The following is a 26,016-nucleotide window of genomic DNA, read 5'->3' as shown; positions in this document are numbered from 1 at the left end:
GGTTAAAGTCCCCTCCAACCCAAACCGTTCCATGACAATTCTATGACCCTTTAAACACTGACTCCTTGTAAAACAAATTAACCCAGACTTCAGTTATAATAGAAACGACCCAAACTTTATTGAAGGTTGTGTCATTAGCAGAACTGTTAAGAAAGCAGAATATTTTACACCTCAAGAATTGTTAAGATCTAATTCTCTTGAGAATACAGTACAAATAAAAGCTAATAAAAAAAGGGCCTCCTCCTCGCCCCCTTTCAAGATTTCATTAATTTGTAAAATAAATGAAGTCAAGTTAAAAAGTTTTCTGATCTTCAACACTGGCAATTGAAAAGTGTCACTGATTCCAGAGATTTTTGCAATGCAGCACAATTTCACAGCTGTAAGGAAAAGATTTATGGCAGCTTGATAAAAGTAGGATTTCAGAGTTGTCAAAAGGCCTTAAAAATCTTATCTGCAGTTTAAAATGATGACAAAGAACTCCAAGTAAAAAAAACCAAAAACAACCACAAATCAAACAAAAAACTCCACTTCAAATGCGTGTGAAATGCAGAAGTAATGCCCTGCAGGCTGCTCCTAAGTGTTCACTTGTCTTTTGCAGAGACCTGGCAGCCGGCGCAGCTCCTGGGATAGCACTGAAATACACGTGGTCCAGCAACAGGCACCCTTCCAGTTGTGCAGCGACTCCTCAACTGAGCACAGGCAGGTTTGAGACAGAAATTCACATTGCATGCAGGTTAGGATGCTTTAGTTGTTGGACACTACACACAGAAATGCTTTTATTATTAAAAAAAACACCAGCTGTGCCCTTTCCATGTATTAAAGTGCATTAAGTGACCATTTTAAAGCAGGCCAGAAAGTCCCTTTGAAGTTGGTCCCTAAGCACTGCAGTAGCATTTGTAGTGGTACGGGTGGTGTGTTCCAGAGGCCCTGTCCCACACCAGCAGGGCAAGTACAGTGGAATTCCATAAGTTGTCAGTGAAATACCTTGTGAAGTTCAAAGGGATAAGACAGTGGAGAACAGCTCTGTTCTGCTGGGGACAGCCACTACCTGCTGAAGCCATCCCACAGCCAAACACTTGTTTCTTGCACCTAAAGAATTTGCAGGCTTCCAGAGTTTTCTAGCTGAGATAATTTGTATGTAGATTCCCTTAATGCCGATGTGCAGTGCAGCATCACTTCGTCCAGGAGAGCTGTTTGTTAAAGCTAAAAATACCATTTCAAAAGGCCCAGCACCTTGCAGCAAGTTTTCTAGTAAAAGGCCAATTTATTCATCATCATCATCATAGTAGCGGTTCCTTTTGATCTGTTCTTCCACAGACAGATCTTCCATGTCTTCACCCTCCCAAAACCCAACATCTTGGGATTTGTAATTCTGGTTTGGAGATGAATCCTTAGTGGTCACAACATTGGCTAAGCTGGAATGTTTAGGAGAATTTGGTTCAAGTTCTTCCTTTGGAATTTCTGGCTCCTCCATGGTGTGTTCTTCCTCATCTGTGTCTGCATTCATCTGGCCATTCTCTACAACATTATGCTCTACTGTTTTGGTACCAGACAATTCCCGTTCTTCCTCCATATTTTTCTCCCCGGCATTCTGGATGTTCCTACGCTCAACCTTCTTTTCTTTTTGCTTTTTCTCTACAACAACCTCTCTCTCCAGTTCCTCACTCCTTTTCAATGTGTCTCTCTCTTCCTTAGAAGGAGGCGGTGAGCTGTCTCTTTTATGGCCTTTAACAGATACTGTTCTAAACGAGGCTGCGACTGTGAAGGGGCGACTTCGCTCCTTCAGCGAGGAAGATCTTCTTAACTTTTTGAGATCCAGATCCACATCCTCCTGCACATCTGGCTTGGAAATCTCTTCTTCTGGAGGCCACTTAGGTTTGAGTACTTTGATGCCCTCATCTAAGGCACTTCCGTGGATACTTTGGTCAGACGGTGGTGGCCAGGCAATCCTGAGCTTTTTTGTTTCTGCTGGTCTTTCTTCTCTTTCAGGCACAGCTGAAGCTTTTGCTTCCATACTTGCTGCCAGAACTCCCACTTTTGCAATCGGGGCATCCTCTACTCCAGGGCTCTGTGGAGTTTCTGGTGCATTCACACCATGGACAGTTTTCTCCAGGGATTCTTCACATTCAGTTTTACCTGCCCACAATTCCTTATGCTGCTTGTGTCCAAAGCCCTCATCATAATTGCCTTTGGACTTGAAGAGCTGATTGAAGTGAGGCTTGCAGTAGATGTTCCCACGCAGAGATGCATACGTCCCGAGGCTGTTCAGGAAGCACAGATCAAACATTAGAGCTCAGGGCCTCAGCACGGGCATCTGTGTTAGTTGTGTTACAGAAGAGATTCAGTTTCAGTCTTCCACATGTTCAGAAAGACAAGCTAACAGCCCTCAGGGATTGTAGGGCTCTCTAGGAATTCTTTACAAAGCCAGACATTATATTTTTCCCCACATAAAATTACACTAAGAGTTTAAAAACAGCATCAAGTGCACCAGGCACTGGCAGAAGTAGGCCTGTGTTACCACTCCCACACAAGTCACTGGATTGTGGTGACTCCCAGCTCAGCTTAGGCCTGAGCAGCACCTTCCTCAGCTGTGAGAGGAAAATTCACTTCCCAGAGAGCAGCATGCATACCTGAGTTTGCTGTTGCAATAGGAACAGCGGAAGCAGCTGATGTGAAACACCTGCTGGTTGGCAAAGAGCCTTTCCATGGGGTACACGGTCTTCTGACACCCAACACAGGTTTCCTTCATTGGCAACTGGAATTTCTACAGGGGGAAGAGAAAGTTTGTTAACTGGAAAACACATCAGCTGCTGGGGACTTGGCATGGGTTCATGCACAGCTTCCTGAACTCTCAAGAACTGCAGAGTCACTTTCCCTAATTATGGTGCAGCAGGGTCTGGGGGGGCAGCAAGAAGCTACAACAGGCCCACGGGATTGCTGAGGTTTGACAGGGAGCCAAGATTTCACCCCAGTGAATCCCACAGCTGAAGCATCACATGCTGAGGAATGGCTGGGAAGAACAATGAGAGCACTAAAACTGAGCCTGTTCCCCAAAGCTGTCTCATCCTTTCCTGCAACCTCCGTTTTCATTGATAGGAGAATGATGAAACATTGCAGTTGATTACAGTCAGTGCGAGACTTACTAAAACAATAAAAATAGTGCAGAAAAAGAGAATCTTGAAATGGTTTGGGTTGGAAAGCACCTCGAAGGTCATCTAGAGCTCCAATCCCCTGCCATGGTCAGGGACACTGTCCACCAGAAGAAAGAACTTCAAAAGGTGCAGGGCAGAAGAGGAGTGAAGCAGGCTGCGCGATGGTTTGAAATGATCCATTTTTGTTAAATCTTTTCTCTCAAAGAGGAGGAAATAGTCTCAGCACCAATACAACAGCAGGAAACACTCCTGACTTCACTTGTAAACAATTCCAGCTCTATCCCAAAGAAACCACAGTCAGGTTTCAGGACCTGCAGCCCCCCAAACTTGTTCAGGATTCAAAGTGAACACAGCTTTGAGGTTAAACAGCTAAAATTATTATGTGCTGACTGCATTGCCTTAGGGTTTAATGCGAGCATAAACTTGAGCACTGAGGAGCTGAGTGTCACTGCTGTGCAGCAACGATCACGGGTTTGTTTTCAGACAGCATCAAGGAAGCAAGAACGCTGTCCATGAGAAAAGGTCACTGAATGCCATTTACTTCTTGAAATCTATTAACACTGACCAATGGGGAGGACACTTTACAGGATAAATTAAATAACACAACATTGGCATTTTGAGGCTGCATGTTGATTACAAGTGATTTAGCAGCCCAACCTCCACTCCAGGGTCTGTACAGACATATATATATTATATATATATTATAGTGTGGGCAGAGAATTTTTTCCTTGGCAAAGAATTACCTGCTACAAACTTACAAAAAGCTTTACGGAAAAATCTGATGGCTACCGAGAAAACAGGAAGGTCACAGGAAGACAATCACAGAAATTTATTTATAACCGTCTAGAAACAATGGTTAGGAATTAAAGTTCCAGGGTGTAAGGGCAGATTGCTGAAGACGGAGCCAGCTCAAGTCACTTTGTCACAGCCATAAAGTTTGCTGCCAATTTACTTCAATTTTAATATGTATTTCAAGGTTTCCAGGCATTGCTTGAAGTTACAGTAGATTACAGTTCCAATGATGACAGCTTCACTAACAAAATTCAGGATTCCTTTTGAAAAAGAATCCACAGTTTCTAGGTGCTGCCAGAACTCTAAATATTGAGTCACTAAATTAAATCTCAAAAATACGGGATTTACTGGCGCAAACAAAAATCTGATCACCCATGCTTGCCACATGGAGCAAGGCAGCAATAATTTGCTGGCCCATCAAAACGTTTTCTCCCTGAAAGCTCAGATTTGCACAGAGACACAACAGTGCTGGCACTTGCTTCTGCAATCACATCGCCATCCAAGGAGAGGGACTTACTTGCATACAATGAGCCCTATGTCTGTGGAGAGACGTTTTGGGCTGTGAGGAGACAGAAATTCCTTTCTGGGATACTACAAATAGGAGCTACAGCAGGAAGATGAGGCCCAATAAGTATAAAAAGGACTTGAGAGAAAGCTGAGAGTTGAGCTCACATTAGGAGGGAGGCAGAAGGCAGGAGGAGAGGTTAGGAACCAAGAACAGGAGACAGAAGCTGGAAGAGACAAATAGGAACCTTACATGAATAAACAGAAGCTTCTATTTCACACAGGGCAGCATCTAAAGCAGTAAACTGGGCAAAAGGCTAAAATGGGTTTGATAATATCGAGAGAGCATCAGGACTTGCAGGTTTGGTGTCACAGACTAGGATCACACAACTCTCACTGCCAGCTCCAATTTCCCATACTGGCATTTCTCCCTTGCACACTGGGAAGCCAGAGCTCCCCAGTCTCTGAGCTCAGGGCTGTTCCTCCCAAAGATGGGGAAAACAACAAAAGCCCAGTTGTTTCCTCAGGAGTGAGCCAGGAAGTGTGTGGCAGCCTAGGGAATCAGCATCCCAACCCCAGACAACACATGTGATGAGCAAGTGCAGCCTGACAAGACGTCCAGTGCTGCCATTTGTTATCTAATCAGATTAGCAAATACATCTCTGTCCCAAAGTTCTCCATCTGCTTTATCACTCCCTAAAGAAACTGTAACATCAAAGACTCATTACCCAAAAAGCCAAACCTGATTTTTATAGTCAGGCATCACAGTGCCCTAACTATAGAGTTACTACCAGCTGCAGTTACCTTGGGAACAGCTGGAAGAGGAGCAAAGCCGAGTCCCAGCCTGTTAAAGGCTCTGGAGATCAGTACCAGGACCTCAGGGCTCATCTCCAGGGGTGCAGACAAGCCCTGAAACCATCCCCTGCCCGAGCCCCTCTGCCACACTGAAGGGAAGCAGCCTCTCCGTCACAGGGCTGTAACAGAGACAAGCAACTCCCAACCCAATTTCTGTAAAAAATCCGACAGCTCTGAGGTGCTTTTCCATCCTGAATTAGTGCCCTCACAATCACACTCTGACAAGGATGGAGCAGGTATTGAGCCAGTTACTGCCAGACCTTTGTGCTTAAGCACATTTAGGCTTTTCAGTATTAAACAGTGCTGTCAGTTGGTTTTAACTTTCACCAGGGTTTGAGACTAAAGAGCTGTGTTACCTTCACGGCTTTTGGTGGGGAGGCCTCTGTCTGACCCGCTGCTTTAGCACCAAGGTTCTGCTGCTTTGAGCCGACAGGTTTCTGAGCTTCTGCCTCGCTCTCCGACTGGCCAGCTGAGGGAGCAGAGGAGGGAGAAATTACAATGGCTCAAAACTGTGGGCAGCCTATGCTCACCAGACTCTCCAGAGTTATCAGTTAAATGGTGAGGGAGCTACACTTAAAGTGTTCAATCAGGGCAAAAGGAGTTATAAATACCTTAAAATTACAGCTGCAAATAAACTTCTAAACATTAAAGAAATTCTTATAAAGTCCGTGTAAGGCACAGGGCAGACTTCTCATACAAGAGAATTTTAATTAATAAATCATTTGGTAGAGCTCACCATGGCCATCCTCCAGCAGACCAGAGTGCAAAGACAAGCTGTTCTCACCTACAGAAACCTGCAAGAGAAAATGCCACCATGAGAACCTCTGACCTTCTGAGATCTGAACAGTCATGGCCCCACGAAGGCAGTCTGAGCACCGAGACAGGGAGAGACCTGAGGGGCTCAGGGAAGGAGTTGTTTCTGAGGCACAAAACTGAGTGTCAAGAGAGTCCTTGCTACAAGGCAGGCAACCTCGCAGGGCTCACACGTATAGGCACCAGATTTCTGTTCCATGCACACCTTTATTAACCCTCAGAAATCTCTGCTGATTTGCTGAGGTCCCTCCCAGGTTTTCTCACTTAAAAATCCCTTGACACCAAGCAGCACATTTACTGGAAATCTCATGGCTCCCTCCAACTTTTGACCAGTCTGACATTTAGACACTCAGCAGAGACTGTGCTCTTGGGGGGAAAAAACACAAATAAAAGATAACACCTAAATTTAAAAAAAAAAAAACAAAAAAACCAAAACCCTTCTGTCGATCCATAAGCCTGTTCCAAGGTTGGGACAAACATGCTGGATCTTCCTTGTTTAGCCTCCTTCAGAAACAAATTAGTAATTTAAAAAATACAAAAAAATTAGAGGAGTTGGACCAGTTTCAAATACTAAACAAAATCACAGCATTGTTTACTTTGGAAAAGATCTTTAAGATCATCAAGTGCAACCATGAACAAAACATGCTACAGATAAAGCTCTTGATGTATAACTCTTTATTAAACTTGGCACTATTGCTATTAAATCAAATAGTTTTAAGTAGCTACAATGAAGAAGTAAAGTACTGTAACAAGATTAACTGTACATCATCACTAATTCACCTTAATGATTGAAAAATCCATTGCAAGCAACTGAAATTTGTAAATTAATGAGGTAATGAGGAGGGAAGTTACAATATATTAACATCCTCTGCTCTGCTGACACCAGAACTGTACCCCAGTATCCCTGGGCAGAACATGAACACGTTCTGAGGCTGCTAAAGTCACACACGCCTGGCTACTAAATGTGCCACGGGTGCAGTGTGAAAAATGACACAGTGAAGTGTCTTTTGTTTCCTTTCTGCCAGAGGATTCCCATTTCTGACATTAACGACAAGCCGTTTTAATTAGGCTCATTTCCAAGTTCACCACGTCCCTTCCAAAGGACAATCCTGGCTCCCAAACAATGCTCTATTCAGGTTCTCACTGCACCTGGACACCTCAATAAGTAACTCTGCAGTTACAGCTGAACACAAGAAATTTTATTCAAATCTCCCATTCACAACAGGGAGATATTCTGATTTAACAGGTGCTCTTTTAATTAACTCACCTTGGAGCAGGAAGCAGCCTCAACCAGTCAGACACAAAGCTGCTCAGCTGTCTCTGAGGAACAGCTGAAAGCAAAGATTTGGCCCCTTGCCCAAGGAAGGCTGAAAAGCTCTAAAAGCCCTCCTGGCATTAAGCTGCCACGTGTTCAGCCTGGATGGAATACACAGTACCCCAATTATTATTCAGCTACTTTTATACTGTCTGCTGTCCCCAGTTCAGGGAACAAATGCTCGAGTCCAGTTTACAGAGTCTTAATTTATAGCTGGAGCTCAAAACCAGGAACAAACCCAAACTGCCATCCTCAGTTACCCTAAAATTTAGCCACTAAATGCAAAAGAAACAGTGACAAACTCCTTTGACTCATCTTTGATCATACAAAACTGCTCATGGGTTTTTCTTAAATTGGTGGGGATGTTTTTGTTTATAGAAAACCCACCATAAAACAAACCTGCCAAGGCAAAAAAACTCTCACAGAAAGCTTATCTCTAGACATTCTCCTCCACAGACACTTGCTGTCTTATAATTCAGAGACAGTCTAAAAAGAATAATTTAAAAAAAAAAATTTGCAGCATATAACTAATCTGCATCAGCTGCTCACGTTCAATTCCCAGATGGCACGTGGAACATGGAACCAGTGTATCAGCTGTGCTTCCACTTAAAATCAAGCACTTGATCTCCACCAGCACAGACATCTTACCTTCTCCCCATCCTGACAGGAACTGGAGTCCTCAACTGGTGCCATATTCTCCTTCTGCCCAGATTTGTAATTCTGGAGTTCACTCTCACTGGCTTGAATCTCACTCTATAGGACAAAGCACTGGAAAGTTGACAGGTTCTTTTCCCCTAAGAAAACGCTTGCTGTTTTTCTTGAAATGTTTTAAAAACTGTTTTTCTAGTATGCGGAGTTGTAATTGAAGGAAGGGCCATAAGAATTACAGACATTTGTTAAGTGACATATTCTAATAAGGGAACAGGATTGGGCTGCAGAATTTTACAGTGCTCTAAGGACGTAATGCCAGTGTTTTCCTGAGCAGCCCTTTTCTTATGAATTCCTGTTTAAAATCAACTCCTAAATATTCCCTGCTCAATCCACATCTTCCTTTTCCAGAAAGGCTAACTTTTCACTTGGAGTGACAAGTATTTCCAGACAAGCACTGCCTAAAGCACAGTGTAATTGCTAAATACAATTTAACATAAAAGCAAATCCCACATTTGCTTCAATTCTAGTCAAAACCCTGACTCTGTTTTCCTGAGATTTTTCTTCATGATAGATTGACTTAAGCCTTTCACAGAAGGATCCTTCAGACTTTAAAACCAATAAAATCCAGCAAAACCTCGTGTTTCTTTCATTGCCACAGGACATGAGACCACTGGAAGCCTTGTGCTTTTCACGAGGCATCTTCTCTGTGACATGAAAGAGGAAGAGCCAACATGCCACTGGCATCTTCCTGCACTTGGAAACAAATCTCCACTAAACCAACCACATCCAAGAGGTTTATATTGAATGTTGGAATTTTAGTGCTCAGATCTGTGTGTGCTGTTCAGCACCTTTCCCTCCCCTTCCAACACACAGAACTGACTGTCCCTCACCCCTACTTGAACTAATCCAGGCCTTATTACACCACAATGCCCTAAAATAGTTGTTCCCAAGAGAGATTCTGGTTCTCCTTTGTAGCCCAGGTGGGAAGGGCATCACAAACACCACACTTCCACAGCAAAACAGCCCTGGTTGCTTTGGCAGCAGGGAAGGAGAAGGTGCCAAGGCCAGAGCTACTGTTGGAACAGTGGCCTCAGGAACCTCTGTCTGCTCCATCTCACACTGCCCTCATCCACATGCCAGGTCAAAATGGGAAGAGATTGTGCCCAAATGGGGCATCCTGAGTGCATCAGGCTGGACTGACGCTAAACCAAGAGCACTGGGGGGCTGCAAACGGGAGCCTCTGGAGAAATGGCAAATCTCTTGCTATCAGGACAGAATTTAGTGACTCAGCCACCACTCTGAGCCCTAAACAGGTAAAGGCATCAGGAAATGAGCCCAGGCAAGGCACAGGAGGCAGAAATAGGCAATTAGGTTAATCAGATTTGTTGCAGTGGCTGCAAGGACTTTCCATTCATCCAGGGAAGGTTTTACTGACCCTCCTCCCATAGCTGGGGAATCTGACCCACGTGCAGATGAAATTCAGGATCATTTGAGCTGGGAAGAGGCCCTTGGATCTCCACAGAGACTCCTGGGAAGCAGGCTCTCCTCTCAGTAAGAACCAGCACTTCAGGCTCTCATTTCCAAGTTCCCCAACTTAAAAAGGCCTTTCCTCTTCCCATCTATTACTCTGGTTAATAAGAGTAGTACTTGAGCAATGTAAGTTCCCATCATTCAGCAAAAGTACCAGAAAGTTCCACCAAATGCACCTAAGCAGTTTTTAACAAAAGCTGAGATTCCTGAAATCTCCTCAGCTGCAACACTTCATTAACTGTCCAGTTCCTGGTTAAACATTTGCAAAACAGGCAGAGGTTCATTCGCTGCAAGAGTCTAATTGGATTCAGACAGCGGTGGGAAATCCCAAAGGGAGGAGAAAAGTAAAAGCAAGGAAAACCAACTGGAGATCCCAAAGCTGCAGCCCAAGAGATCCAAGTTCTGAGCACTGTGTGACAAAAAGTCACTTCATCTCACTGTGCCTCAGTTTCCCACAGCTTAGAGCTGATGGACAACATGGAATCGAGTTGAGTTTGCTTTTTTAAACAAAAACAACAAACAAGTAGAGAGCTACAGACACTCAGAAAGAAAAAGAATGTCAACTACGCTTCAGAAGGACCTCAGTCAGGATGCCAGCAATTAATTCCTTGGAAAACTTTCAACATTATTCCAGGAAGATGCAAATATACTTATTTCTTCCTGCAGTATATAGAGGCAACCCTTCATCAGAAGTTACTCCTATGGGCACAGTTATCCTCCAAAACCCTCAAGCAGCCTGGTTTCCATAAGATCTTTCCATTCTTAGGCTAGGACAAAAATTCACTCCCACACAAACCAAGACTTACCATGGGACTAATGCCTGAGGAACTGCCCTGCTTGGACACAGCGGCCTGGTACTTGGCCAGCCTGTCCTTTATTGATGTCTCCGATAAACGGGGCATGTCCAGGTTCTTCCTGGTCTCTGTCTTGTCTGGGCTGAGTCCTGGACTGGTCTCTACAAGATACCCTGGTAAAAAACAACCAAACATGAGTAACAGATAACTCTCAGAACACTCACTAAGGTCTTTCTTGGGGAGAATAAGCACGTTGCCATTCTCTCCAGGATCATGCCAGCAAGGACACAACATTCATCACTAAGGAGTGAGACCCAAGGGAACAGCTGGAGCTGTGTCAGGGGAGAGTTAGAGAAAAAGCTCTTCCCCCTGAGGGGAGTCAGGCACTGCCCAGGCTCCCCAGGAATGGGCACAGCCTCAAGGCTGCCAGAGCTCCAGGAGCACTTGGACAATGCTCTCAGGCACAGGGTGGATTGTTGGGGTGTCTGTGCAGGGCCAGGGGTTGGGCTGGATGATCCCTGTGGGTCTTTCCCAAATTGGGATGTTCTAGGAATGTTTATAATACCAGCCATTGGTGGAAACACCAAATGATTGCAATTGGTTTGCTAGAGAAAGGTCTCCAAACACATAAAAATACACAATTTTGTTTAAGTCTCAGCTCCCTGTGTCTGGCCAGGATAGGAGGAATGCAGATTGAAGCAATGAGGCAGAAAGATCATGGACTGTGTTCACTGCTTCCTAAGTTACCCTGACTATTAAAACTAGTTCTAGGATTGAGGTGCAAGAAAGAAGTGCTTGCATTCCTTAACTTGTTGGTTATTCTCACTGCATCGGTTTCCCATGCTTAAGAGTGAAATGGTTTAAAACTCTCAGCAGAGCTGTTAATTAAACAGGATGCTGATGGACTTTGCAGCTAGACAGTGGCTGCACTTCCTTCCATTTTGGAGAGGCAAAAGTTATTTCAGAGAATCCTTGAGACTGGAAAAGCCCTCCAAGACCTCTGCCTGATCCCCACCTTGTCACCCAGACCAGAGCACTGACCGCCACATCCCGCTGTTCCTTGGACACCTCCAGGGAAACTTCTATTGTACTGGGTAAAGTAGATTTATCTCCTAAACAAAAACCAAAGCACCCCACCCAAACCCCAGCCCTGAGGTTTCCTGACCTGCTGTGCCGTGGCTCCTCTCTCCTTGGGCGGCATCGCAGTCCTCCAGGGAGAGGCTGTTGTCTGAAATCCTCCTGCCCACAGCCGCCCTCCGCGGCTCCCGGGGGCCCTGCTGGGGACAGACCCTCCCATCAGCTGCCTGCACACACAAGGGATTGCTCTGGGTAATCCCTTAAGAGGCACAGGTGTCACTAGCAAATCTGCTTTACTGGAATAAACAAGTCTAGCAGGTGACATCTTATTTAAGCAATATAAAGTTTGATCACAGAGTACCTGACCTTCTGTCACCTGGGAAACACTTTCTTGAAGAGGTCAGTCGGTGCCCTTGGAAGTTCTTGTGGTCGAAAAGAACCACAAAAGTCAGATTTTTTGGTCATTCCCGCCACACATACAAAACTTTAGAGTAGATTTTCACATTTCACCCAATTTCTGTTGAAGCCAATAGTCACAGTCATTGTAGGAGTATTTAAAATCAGAAAAAGGATGCAAGGAGCCACTTAACCAAAATCTGCATTCATTTTCAGCCACAGAAAAAGGAATTGATACTATTGTAAATGAAAGTTATCTAGAGTTATTTGTTTTCATTTGGATATTTGGTACCAAATGCATGAACTAATTCCCTAATTCGCTCTGATAAGGCAGAAGCTTCAGCAGGAGTGTTAGAGATAAATATTCTCAGATCTCCAGGATAATCACTCTCTGCTGCAGAGCAGGACAGGGCAGCCTGTAGCACCACACAGATGCTTTGGCTGCCTCAATCAGATTTTATTCTTATTTGTTGAGACTAACTCCCCAGAATATAAAGCTCAACAAAAGAAAGCACAGAAAGAAATTTCCACAGCTTTGATAGAAGTTTGTTAAAAGTCCAGAGTTAAACTGGACTCCATTAAGGTAGGATTTATTCACAGCTGAAACTCAGCCTATAAAATCCCAGAAGGTGCTGGACATTTGTTCCCTCTCTAGAAAGAGTTAAATCACAGTTGGAAATGCAGATTGAGGCAAATGTAGAGAAAAAGGGAGGTTTGGCAGGATGCTCCAACCACACGTCCCCCCTCATTTTTTATTTGCTGGTCACCAAACTGAAGGAAATTCCAAAGTTTTATTTTTGCAGAACTGCAGTGTAAGACAATCACTGTGAAAAATCAGGCTGCTTTCCATGCAAACAGCAACTTCACCAGGAAAGGAAAATGCAGCTAGAAAACCTCTTTTTCCATTAGTATGGGAAATAGTTTCTGTGGTTTAAGACTTTGGTAACTTTTCTTACTGGAAAAGAGCTTTAGCTCTGACAAGTCTTGCACTGACCAATAGGCTCAGGTCTGGGAGTGCCTGCACACTTGTAAAGACTTGCAGGTCCTTCATTCCATGAAAACTATTATTAGTTTATTTTTATTCAGTCAATGTCCCCTTTAACATCAGTAAGCTCACAAGTCTGGGGTTCTTGCAGCTCAGAAATTTGGGGTCCAAAGGATCAGAGGGAAGATGGGGGACTTTCCCCATCACAACTGATGGACTGACCAGCTGCAGGGAATCAGCAGGATCATGGCTCATGGAAGGTTAAGTCCTCTCACATGCAGGAAGCCTCCTTAGGGATTTGTCCCTCTGTGGCTGGGACACAGTTCCCAGGGCATAGCTTCTGCTGCTTTGGAAAGGAGATGAAATATTCCTCGTGTGTGGAAAGCCCCGAGTTCTCAGGGCAAATGCAGAAGCACCGTGAGCACAGGTAAGGCTTTGCCTGGGGCACAGAGTTGGGCAAAAATCCAAATCAGAGTTGCACCTATTTCATTACAAACCACCTGTGTCAGACATGACCCTGCCCCGAGGTCGCCTACACACCACAGCCAGGTTTTGCCTTAAAGGAAAAACAAACCAGCTTGGAGACAACTTCTCCAGAAATGTTGCAGACCTGATCCTCCTCCCCCCTGAGCGTGCTTTCACTATCACTTACAGGAAGAATCCTTTGAATCAGGCCTTTTATCAGTTCCAGTCTTTGCTTAGTGCTGAACCAATCCAGGCTGCCATGCCTGCCCTTAATAAGATTAGAGCAGTTTGTTTCCATGAAAATGCAATAAAATAAGATCTGCCTCCTATCTATTGCAGAAGACAGAGCAAGATCTGAGGGAATAAATGATGAGATTTTATTTATAATCCTGAAACTGAGAGTAGGTTTGTTCAGAGTGGGAGATGGAATCAGGAAATCCAGGCTCTAACCTGGATCCCTGCTCCAGACCTGTCCAGCAGCCATGGAAGTTGATTTATCAGCACTGCCACGAACCTCCAGCCCTGGTGCTGCTTAGTTCACACACAGGTTTTGTCAGCAAAGCTCTGACAGCACCAGCACATCAAATCTTCAGTAAAGGCCAAGGAAAACTGCCATCCCTCAGCTGAATTTACAGTTGGACTCAATGACAGAAAGGAATTTTCCACCAAAACGGTTCCATGAAGCCTCGCTCAGGAAAAAGCACAGGAAATAAGTGGGAGAGGCAACTGCAGTGCTGCAGTGCTGTCGTGGCTCCCACCTCACTGAGCCACACCTGGGTCCCCATAGCACCCAGCTCCCTTCTCTGCGCTGACCCACCCAACCCTCCCATCCACAGATCAATTCCCAGAACAAGGAATCCAATTCCAAACACTCCCCCTCTCCCCCACACATCTAAACTTCAGAACACTCCTTTTCCTTCCCGTAACAGATTAAACTTGGAATAGGAGTTTTAAACCAAACCCGACCAGTTTTGTGCCTCCTGGATGGTATTTACTGTTTTAATTGATTTTCAACAGGGTTTGAATTGCTAAACTTGACAAACTATCAGTTTCAGATTCACTCAGCTCCAAAACAATTTATTCCCCAGGCTGAGATAAAGTTACTCAAAGCCCAGCTGCAGAATTCCTGGGGAATCCTGAGTGATTAATCCTACAGCAAGAGTTCAGGGAAGGTCTGTCATGGGCAGCTCTCATAGCATGACAAAGACTCCAAAAATTCAAGTTGTGAAATGACTTCACAGAGACATAAAATTCCCTTTAACACAGAGCTGCTCCTCTGAGCCCTGAACTGTTAGATATTGAAACAACTTTTGTCCAAAATGTGTTTGTTTTAGTCAATACTTCAAGAAAACCACCCGCAGTAAAACAAAGCCAGGAGGAGAGGAAATTATGAGAAAACTGGAAAATCCACGAGCATCGAGGCCTCGGGACTGTGTTGCAAGTCCCCGGCATATGCAACTCATTTTGGAGTTAAGCAATTCCCCCCGGGACACGCCGGCTGCAGTCCACATGTGGGATCAGATTTCATGAGCAGTTGGAAGAAAAATGCGAGCCCTGAACATTTGCAAGTCAAAACTAGTGAGGGCAGGAGCTGCTCTGGCCATCTCGGCTTAGTTTTCCCTCAGCGAGGATTTTTAAAATTTTTTTTTTCCCGACAAGAAACATTTTATGAGACACAAAGATGAGGGGGAAGAGCAAGGAAAGGATGGGAGGATCTCACTATATGTGTGTGTGAGTTTGGGCAACTCATACTGATACAGATATCAAAAACTCTCACTCCTCAGTGCGCTTCATATCTCGACTGCAGCCAGCAGTTCTGACTGCTGAACTCACTTCAAACAGTTCCTTACTCTTTCATATATTAAAAAATACAGAAACACCTACATATGCATTTTATACAATTCACATTTCCATAACTCATTGTAATCGTCACACGAGACACAAACAATCCCAACTTACTTTACAAACCTTAATAAATTCTGTACATTTTCCCCTCTTCCACTGAACCCTATCAAAAGCAAATCCACTTTACTCCAATGTGCAATCACGAGCTGCCACAACTCCGAGCACCCCGCACATACTTGTGTGACTCGAGTAAGTTACTAACACCACGATGTTCTGTTTTCACTAAGACAATGAACACAATATTTGCAGAGTCAATAGCTGGAGCCACTCCCTCCCGGGATTTTCCTGATGCCGCGGAGGCAGCGGCTTTAGTTTCTCCACGACTGGGAAGGACAGATCCTTACCTTGGGTTGAGGAGCTTCGCCCTTCTCGAACATCATCTTGAGCTTGGTCAGGGGCACGTTGTACTTCTCGATCCTCCCCGGAGACTCCGACCTCTCGCTGGCTTCGGGCTTTTCCATTCCACGGGGCTCTCGCACACAGTTTTCCATGCTGCCACTCTCCCGGCAGCGGCTGCGGGGCTCGGTGCTGTCACCAGCGGGACACTGCTGCTGGCCAGAGGCAGCTCCAGCCCCCGGGGATGGCGAAGGGGCGCGGCCGGTCCCGACCTTGTGCCTCACCTCAGCGCAGCTGCTCCGGACCGTTTCCTTCCCAGACTCCGCTCCCAGCACCGGATTCTCCCACTTCTTCTTCAGCACGCTCAGATTCCCCCTGGTAAAGTGAGCGGGCAGGGTTTCTGTGTTCTGCAAAGAACAAGGAGTTAATTCCAGCTCTCCAAAGCACTTCCTTTCCATGCAGGAGGAAGCTCAGCACCGATCCCCGCTCCCGGCCAGCTGTGAATAGTTACAGCTGTGCCACATGGAGAAAGCATCCAGGATAGGGAAGGAAGGAGGGGGGAGAAGAGAAAAGTCAGGAGTAAGGCAGGAAGTGAGCAAACAGGAATGGCCTTATAAGGCAAAAGGGAGTCAAACCCCAGGAGCTAAATGCCACACAAAAGACCTGAATCCACATACGAAGGAAATGGGACTCAAATCCACACAAGGAGGGTCTCCAGTCCCAGAACAAGGAAACAGGAGGACAAGCGACCATAGGAGATGGCTGGTGTGCCAAATGCTGCAGTGTCTTCAAAAGGGAACAGCTCTCAGGCCTTCCAAAAGCTACAAATTCGCTCTCAGAAACCACTAAATCCTTGGAATTACCTGTTTCTGCTCTCAGATAACAGCAACACTTCAGTTCCCAGAGACCTGCCCAGGATTTTACACCACATAAGCAAAGCTCAAGCACCCACAACAAACATCCTTCTGCTTCAGTTTAAAAATAACCAGTAAGTTGCTGAGATTTTTGTTGTTTCACTCAACCCATTGAGAGCACTGCTAGGGACACACACACGAGTCACTGGTGCTGCCTCACCCCAAGGGAACACGCAGAGCAGCATCACCTCACACTTTCCAGCAATTCCCTCTCCCCAGAGCAACAGCCCAGCCCACGTTTGAGCCATTCAAACCCAATACCTGCCACCATTGCATGGTTCCTGTCTCTTCCTTACGACACCACTCCAAACTCACTGTAAGTGGAGCAGGGCTGCCAGGCTTACAGGAATTAACTGGCATTAGCGGCTATATTCGGATTTAAGTCTCTCACCCTATTACTCTTCTGGTCACATTCTGAATGCTGCTTTGCAAATTGACTTGAATCCACTTACACGTCAAAAAAAAACAAAAAACAGTGTGTTTGCTGTCTATATTGAAAAGAAAGTATTAAAATTATAAGGGGAGTGCTGTAATGGAACAGAAATATTGAAAATTGTGTGGCAGGTTTCTCTGGGAACACCTCGGGAATCCCAGCACACTTCCTAACATAAATCCCTCCTGCTTGAGACTTGCTTGTTCCCTGATCACAGGAAGACTGACAGGCACAAGTAATAAAGAAAACTTAGGATTGAAAAGTAATTTTTAGAATGCTTATTTTTATCCCACCTATATCCCAAATGGGAAAGAGTGGCTCCCCAAGCACTAGGGAAATGAAGGCAGCAACTTTGCTACAGATCCTGAAAATATTGGCTTTAATTACCCTGAGGACCAGGACAGAGCCCTGCAGCCTTCATCAGCCAAGGTTGATTCAGCACACACCTGAAGGCAATGACACCATCAGCACACACACACCTGAAGGCAATGACACCATCAGCACACACACACACCTGAAAGCAATGAAGCCATCAGCACACACACACCTGAAGGCAATGAAGCCATCAGCACACACACACACACCTGAAAGCAATGAAGCCATCAGCACACACACACCTGAAAGCAATGAAGCCATCAGCACACACACACCTGAAGGCAATGAAGCCATCAGCACACACACACACACCTGAAAGCAATGAAGCCATCAGCACACACACACCTGAAAGCAATGAAGCCATCAGCACACACACACACCTGAAGGCAATGAAGCCATCAGCACACACACCTGAAGGCAATGACGTCATCAGCACACACACACACCTGAAGGCAATGACACCATCAGCACACACACCTGAAGGCAATGAAGCCATCAGCACACACACACCTGAAGGCAATGACGCCATCAGCGCACACACACCTGAAGGCAATGAAGTCATCAGCACACACACACACCTGAAGGCAATGACGCCATCAGCGCACACACACCTGAAGGCAATGAAGCCATCAGCACACACACCTGAAGGCAATGACACCATCAGCACACACACACCTGAAGGCAATGACGCCATCAGCACACACACACCTGAAGGCAATGAAGCCATCAGCACACACACCTGAAGGCAATGACGTCATCAGCACACACACACCTGAAGGCAATGACACCATCAGCACACACACCTGAAGGCAATGAAGCCATCAGCACACACACACCTGAAGGCAATGAAGCCATCAGCACACACACACACCTGAAGGCAATGAAGCCATCAGCACACACACACACCTGAAGGCAATGACACCATCAGCACACACACACACCTGAAGGCAATGAAGCCATCAGCACACACACACACCTGAAGGCAATGAAGCCATGAGCACACACACACCTGAAGGCAATGACGCCATCAGCACACACACACCTGAAGGCAATGACGCCATCAGCACCCACACCTGAGGGCAATGACACCATCAGCACACACACACCTGAAGGCAATGAAGCCATCAGCACACACACACCTGAAGGCAATGAAGCCATCAGCACACACACACCTGAGGGCAATGACGCCATCAGCACACACACACCTGAAGGCAATGAAGCCATCAGCACACACACACACACACACACACCTGAAGGCAATGACGCCATCAGCACACACACCTGAGGGCAATGAAGCCATCAGCACACACACACACCTGAAGGCAATGAAGTCATCAGCACACACACCTGAAGGCAATGAAGCCATCAGCACACACACACCTGAAGGCAATGAAGTCATCAGCACACACACCTGAAGGCAATGAAGCCATCAGCACACACACACCTGAAGGCAATGAAGTCATCAGCACACACACCTGAAGGCAATGAAGCCATCAGCACACACACACACACACACACCTGAAGGCAATGACGCCATCAGCACACACACCTGAGGGCAATGACGCCATCAGCACACACACACCTGAGGGCAATGACGCCATCAGCACACACACACCTGAAGGCAATGAAGCCATCAGCACACACACCTGAAGGCAATGAAGCCATCAGCACACACACACCTGAAGGCAATGAAGCCATCAGCACACACACACCTGAAGGCAATGAAGCCATCAGCACACACACCTGAAGGCAATGAAGTCATCAGCACACACACACACACACACACACACACACACACCTGAAGGCAATGAAGCCATCAGCACACACACACCTGAAGGCAATGAAGCCATCAGCACACACACACCTGAGGGCAATGACGCCATCAGCACACACACACCTGAAGGCAATGAAGCCATCAGCACACACACACACACACCTGAAGGCAATGACGCCATCAGCACACACACCTGAGGGCAATGATGCCATCAGCACACACACACCTGAGGGCAATGACGCCATCAGCACACACACACCTGAGGGCAATGACGCCATCAGCACACACACACACCTGAAGGCAATGAAGCCATCAGCACACACACACACCTGAAGGCAATGAAGTCATCAGCACACACACCTGAAGGCAATGAAGCCATCAGCACACACACACCTGAAGGCAATGAAGTCATCAGCACACACACCTGAAGGCAATGAAGCCATCAGCACACACACCTGAAGGCAATGAAGGTTACAGGAGGGAATATGGGGCTGTAACAGCCCAGAAGGTTAGTGCAGCCTCATCCAGGGGCATTTGCAGTCCTGGATGTCACTCCAGAAAAGATCCTACAGCTCTCAAAGACACATGTTGAATTTCAGGGATGCTTGGAGGCTCCTTTTAAGCACTTTTAAATTTGCTTAAAGGAAAAGGCACCACACAAGTGCCTGCAGCTAAGAACAGGAGCTGGGTATTCCTGGCTTGTGGTTAACTCACTTTGGTTTTTGCTTAGGAGACAATTGGTGATTCAACACAGCTTTGGGCAAGAAACTTCATTTCCTTTCCTCCACACTGGGAAAAAGCGTGGAGCATGATGCTAAAGCAAACCCTGTGTCTAAGCCAGGTTTTCTCTAGGACACACAGCAGCAATTTTGATATTCCAAAAATCAACTGTCACAACAATATTCATGCAGGTGTTCCATCCTGACTGCAGGCTGTACTTATTCCCAAGGAAACAAACACTTATACAAAACACTTACACTTCTCTTCTTCTCAGCAGCAGCTTCTTCAGCAGCTTTCTGATACCTTTGAGAGGGTGAAAAACAAACAAAATCCAAGTTTTAACCAGAATATTGAATACTCCTGAAGACAGCTGAGGTTTTCCTTCCCCCACCAAAGATTCTGTGCATCCCCTGGATCAACTAACACTCGAGGCTGGACAAACAGCAGCAAATAACACAAAGCCAAGTGACAGACACATTTTCAGTCATCCAGTTTACAATAATAACATCCATTAATACTTTTCATTCCCTAAGCACTCTGACTCCCAAATAGAGAGTTTACCTTGGAATAGCTGCATTGTTTCCACCACCCAGCTGTCTGCTGTGCCCCCTTGCAGGAATAACTCAGCTCTTTATACAGCAGCTGCTGAACCAGAACAAATTCCAGCTTGGCACATGCCGAAAATCTCCGTAAGTGCCAGTGGATTTTACTCTTGGGCTGGGAACTGCCCCCATTCAGCACTTGTCTCCTGAGCAGCTGAGCCATCACAGCCCTCTGGAGATAAGCCACCCTGGATCATGAATCAAAGTCCTTTAAGGAGCTGTAGGAAACTTCCAGCGACCTGCACTCTGCTGGGTGTCCCTCCACAGTCCTCACTGGTTACTGCGCTGCACAAGGTGATTGCACTTGGCCTTTGAAATACGAAAATTAGTGACAAATGTTGCCATTTTAAAGAAGAGTTCCGCCTTTCAGACAGAAGGAACCCAGTGTCTGCTTGGGCAAAGGGTGTTTCTGTTCTCCTTATCTGTGGAATTCTGCTTTTGACACAACAGTGAGTGTGTTACAGGCTCCTCTTTAATCCATGCAAACACACTAACCCACATCTCTGCACTATAAAGGGTTCAGATTTGAACACAACATGCTGAGAAAGTGATGCTGGAGGAAGAGGGATCAATACCGGAACAAGAAACAAAGAGGAACACAGATGAAAGTCAAGTAGCACCTGGAAAACAGACAACAACTGAGGAGTCCCAGGCCTCGCTCTGTGAGTCAGCTCAGCATGGGGCACTTTTTGAATCTCTGCTGTTGCCTTTTGTGTCTCTGACCTGACAAAATTGATTATATGGCATGCAGAAAAGTGTTTTTGCATACAAATATTTAATTAACAGCACTTTAAAAAGTCACACTCTTCCCCGCAGGCATCAGGGTGGCAAAGCCAGAGAGCAGGACTGTTTTTCCAAGGCACTGACCCTGCCTGTGTAGAGGGACACTACTTGATTAAGGAATAGCAGTTTGGATTACTTCCAGTAAGCCTTTTTCAAGGGATTATCAACATTTAGCAAGACGACCAGGTTCTGTAATCAAGCTTCAGCAAGTGAATAAATTACCTTAATGAGGTGGTGACAGCAAACAGCTTCTCCCTGGGACAGACATCCACAGAGGAGCTCTGGGTGTGTAACTGTCCCTCTCCTACAGATTCCATAAAATTTGCCCCGCACTCAAGATCGAAATACTCCCAAACTTTGTTATACTATTAATACAAGAGCCTCAAAGACTCAGTTCCCAAATCCCATTGAAAACCCCAGCCGTAGCCTATATAATTCCTTAAGGAAATAAAAGCATTTCCAGGGAATGTGTTGGTTACTACCACTCAGTTTCTGCAGGACAGACAATATTTATGGCTTGAGTGTAACACTTTATCCATCTCTCAGAGTAAAGGGAAGCCTAATATTCCTCTTCTGCCTAAGTCAGGAGAGGTTTAGGCTGGATATCAGGAGAAGGTTCTTCTCCCAGAGGGTGGTCAGGCACTGAAAAGGCTCCTCAGGGAATGGTCACAATCCCAAGGCTGCCAGAGCTCCAGGAGCATTTGGACAACACTCTGAGGCACAGGGTGGGGCTCTTGGGGTGTCTGTGCCAGCAGTCCCTGCCCAAGGTGCCAGCTGTCACCTACACACACAGCTGGTGCTCCCCAGCCCCACAGCACTTACTTGGAGAACCTCTCTGCGAGGGCTGAGGACTTGTTCTTGTTGACCAGGGAAAGCTCTTTTGCAGTGATTTTCAAAGACTGCGAGGTCCATTGCCTTCTATTGAATGGGGAAGGCTCCATCTTAGCTCCCCAAATCCCTGCTCAGGGGAAAGGAACAGTGTCAGCAATAGGAACTGTGAGCAGAAAAGAAATTCCACAAAGTGATTTGCTCCTGCATCCCTATTCAGGTGCTCCCAGTACCCCAGTACCACCAATCCTAACCCCTGAGGATCTCATCCATCATCTGACTTTAAAAAGGCAGCAGATGACAGTTATAATTTCCTCTGCAGATGCCATTGAGATGGTGCCCTGATAAAGCCACAGGCACAATGGGGAGCTGTGGACACAGAGCTGTGAGCAGAGGATGCCAGAGTGACACTTCTGTGTCACAAACACGCACACAGGAGCTCCAGGAAGCCCCAAAGTGCCCTCGCTTGTTCCAGTTTCAAACCAAGTGTGCTGGCATTTATGTAAGAGGGTTTGAGTTACGAAACTAAGAGGATGTAATTACTATACAAACATTTTTCATTCACTCTTGTGTTCACTCTCAGCACAGCAGCGTTTCCTCTGTGAGCTCAAACAAGCCTCGTGTTCATGGAGGCAGCTGTGCCCCTCCTGTTGCAGTAGTTAGCATAATATCAGTTAAATAGTAGTATTTACCTAAAGAACAGCTCCGACCACCCCATCCTGCTGGAAATGGGAAGAGATTTTCTCCAGCTTTTCATCACAGAAGCCAATAAGACTACATCAGATTTATTTTTTTACATAGTTTTCTTTTGTGGAGGAGGAAAGGAGGGGAGATTAATTTTAAGAGTTCTCTGATAAGACAAAAATAAAGCCTCTAGGGCAACGCCTTTCCTTTTCTCCTCTTTTCTTTTATCCCTAGTCCCATGTCACACAATGCCTGTGGTAGGGCATGAACTGCACCACCCTGCAATGCCAACTCCAGGCAGGCTGAGCTCTTCCTTGTATTTTCCATTAATTCCTTTAACGGATTTGCACAGTCACGGAACTCTGGATCCAGCGTGAGCCCAGGTCTGCCAGAAAATTGGTCACACATAAACAGAAACACCTGCAGACAAGGTGGCACAAACAGTCCATCAAAGAGGGGAAAAACGACTTTTCCAAAATCATCACAGGTATGCAATGCACCTGCTCAGAAATGAGAGATGCGTGATTCTGCAACACCTCAGCCCAGGAGAACTCAGGGGCACAGGTAGAGTCTGGCAGCTCGCAGTGCTGGAATGGGAGCCCTGGGAGCAGAGGAGCCTCTCCAGAGCTGTCCCCTGCCTGGAGACAGAACAGCTGGCAGGTGAACACATCTGTCCTGGGAGATGCAGTCAGCAAGAACGGGCCTTTCTCCCACATTCCATAATTCTTCTGATATCCTGGGGAGAACAGCGTGCCAGGACAGGACGTGTTTTATCAGAACAGTGATTTCGGAGGAGTTTTCAGACACTCAGGTTGAACTATCGCTGCCAACGAGTGACGCTGGTTTTGCGGGGGTGTTGAAACACACAAACCACTTATCAATGTTGTCTTTTGAGGTGCAGCTACCTGCAGCCTCAGCCTCTGAAAGGCACACAGAGCCTCTTCCAACCAGCAAGAGGATCCCAAACTGGAGTTCCTTTCTGAAATTCCTGCCTTTTTCAACACTTTCTGCATCACCAAGTCCCCTGTAAACCTCCATCCAGGCTGCACTGAGAGAAGACTGCTTTGCTTTTGACAACAGCATAAATCACCACTCACAAAGACAAAGGATATTATTTCCATCTTCTCCCTCTTGAAAAATCATATTGCATACACAAATAAACCCAGTATTTCTCTGGCTGCAGGATCCAGCCCCCAGTCTCAATCCCCAGGAGCCTCAGAATACACACAGAGAGATTACAGATAGAATTTACTGCTGGAAAACCCCACAAACAGAATTCTGTTCGTGTTAAAGACCAACGCTGAATGAGCCGTGTCATGCCACAGTTTGAACTTTGTTTTATGACTAATCTGGAGCCAAAGGGAGCTCACCTGAGGCCCCGCTGCAGTTTAAATGGCCTTTCAAGAGCAGAGTCAGCTGTGGCCAGGAAACAGGAGCAGGGCATTCATCAGCACTCCCCTGGCACAGGGAACAGGTGCTCATTGACACACGGAAGGAACAGTTCACTAAAACACCGAGAAACAAAACCGAATTGTTCAGAGAATAACCCTGGTTTGGATGCCTGAGCATCCCACTGCAGCTCCAACCAGCCCTGTTCAGGGCTGCATCTTCTCCCTGTTGGGTTTTTCTGTTTCCCTGCCACTCTCCATCAAAGCCACAGGCACACTGAATTAATCTGGCCTGTTTAGGCAGAAATCTCTTTATAAAGAGTCAGTACCTGCTGCTGGGACATTCAGCCTATCTGGAATCTCAGTCACTAGAAATGACACGAAACAGAACTCTGATGTGCCTTGAAACTGGTGCTCCCACATTTTTATGCCATTCCACATTCTCAGCACTTTCTCATCCATTAACAGTTTTAGTGTGTTAAGTATCTCTGGGCTTTCTTTACTGCTCCTTCTGAATAGTTTACTCAGAGTAAGTTCAGAAAACACATATTAAGATCTAAACAGGACTATGAATGTTCTGCCTGCTGCAAGGGAGGCAGGTTCTGTGGAAGGTGGCACAGAGGAGATGGAAAGGGAGACGGCAATGCCAGAGGTGCCCCAGATGTCAGGGAAGGGAAGGACTGTGATTGAGCCACAACCTAGCACAACACATCAAACCTACCCCCAATAACTTCACCCAAGAGTTTAACTGCAGAATATAAATCCCTCTATCTGAAAAGCTCCCGAAGAAAAGAAAAACTGACTAACGCTTGCCCAAGGTACAAGTGGCCGATTCATTAGGAGTGGCCACAGGAGCAAGCCACCCGCGGGCACCACGCTCCAGCCCGGGCACGAAGCCACCAAGAGCCGGAGGCCGCGGCCCCTCGCCCCTCAGCAGCCCCCGGCCCGGGTTTCCCGGACAGTCACCAGCCCCGAGGCGGCAGGACGGGGCTCTGCCGCTGACCCCCGGTGCCCTGCGGGCCGGGCACGGATGACCGGAGCGGGGCCCGGGTTCGGCCGGCACAGCTCGGACCCACCCACAGCCGGTCCGGCTCCGAATAGCTCCGCTGTCAGGAAGTGAAATCCCAGCGGTCCTGACCCCCGCCCCGCACTCGTACTCCGGCCGAACCGGATGGGAGAGGTCCCACCGCACCTGTCCCGGCCCAGCCGGCAGCTCCTACCGCACCTGTGTGTCGTCTTCGCGCCCCGCCCCACGTACCTGTCCCGGCGGAACCGGGGAGACCCCACCGCACCTGGCGCAGCTGAAACAACGGGCCCAACGCACCTGTCCCGGCCGAACCGGCGACTGCACCTCCGCGCCCGCCGCGGCAACGGGCAGCTGCTGCGGCCACGCCCCCGGCCACGCCCCGGGCCCTCGGGACACGCCCCTGGCCTGGCTCCGTCCCCCGGGCTTGGTTCTGTCCCCTCCCGGCCTGGCTCTGTCCCCTCCCGGTCTGGCTCTGTCCCCTCCCGGCCTGGCTCTGTCCCCTCCTGGCCTGGCTCTGTCCCCTCGCTCACCTTTGGCCGCAGGTGCTCCCCAAACCTGGCAAAGCGCGAGTGGAATGAGAGATCTCGGAGCTGGGGCTCGACCCCGCCCGGGGCTCAGGAGGGGCTGTGCTGGGGGAAGCTGTGCCCGTGCCAGGTGTTTGGGTCTCCTGCTGCCTTGATTTGTTTGGAAACAAGAAAAATTGGCTTCAGCAGCCAATGAGACACTCGGCATTCCTGAGATTTGGAACATCCCTGTGTTCCTTAGCAGGACACCAGTGCTGCTCCTGTCCAGCCCTGCAGCTCCTCCAGGGATTCATCTGAACAATTAATTGTGTTTCTTTAGGTGTTTCTATTTCTTTCCCCCGTTATTCTTCCTAATGTGTCAAGTACCATATTCCTGAGTGTTTATATATATATG

The 26,016-nt window shown here is 46.8% G+C and overlaps 1 protein-coding gene across 5 annotated transcripts; it reads right to left on the bottom strand.

Annotated features, from left to right (window-relative positions):
• Window positions 1-93: 93 nt before the first annotated feature.
• LIMA1 (LIM domain and actin binding 1) lies at window positions 94-25,461 on the bottom strand. Of its 5 annotated transcripts, none has more exons than XM_040088395.2 (11): window positions 25,330-25,461; window positions 21,994-22,129; window positions 20,044-20,089; window positions 15,579-15,977; window positions 11,572-11,680; window positions 10,419-10,579; window positions 8,080-8,184; window positions 6,040-6,097; window positions 5,660-5,772; window positions 2,631-2,764; window positions 94-2,261 (listed from the first exon to the last, which is right to left on the bottom strand). In XM_040088395.2, exons 2-11 carry the CDS (start codon window positions 22,110-22,112, stop codon window positions 1,265-1,267), a joined length of 2,241 nt encoding a protein of 746 aa, XP_039944329.1. In that variant the 5' UTR covers window positions 22,113-22,129; window positions 25,330-25,461; the 3' UTR covers window positions 94-1,264. The 5 variants fall into 5 exon arrangements, with proteins under 5 accessions (XP_039944329.1, XP_039944327.1, XP_039944326.1 ...); XM_040088393.2 differs by having other exon boundaries at window positions 11,572-11,683; window positions 25,396-25,453; XM_040088392.1 differs by having other exon boundaries at window positions 11,572-11,683; window positions 25,330-25,446.
• Window positions 25,462-26,016: the final 555 nt, after the last annotated feature.

The sequence above is a fragment of the Hirundo rustica genome, chromosome 30 (genome assembly GCF_015227805.2).
Source record: "Hirundo rustica isolate bHirRus1 chromosome 30, bHirRus1.pri.v3, whole genome shotgun sequence".
NCBI classification, from domain to species: Eukaryota; Metazoa; Chordata; class Aves; order Passeriformes; family Hirundinidae; genus Hirundo; species Hirundo rustica.
Note: the sequence above shows the minus strand (reverse complement) of the source record. Positions and strands in the feature narration are given on the sequence as shown.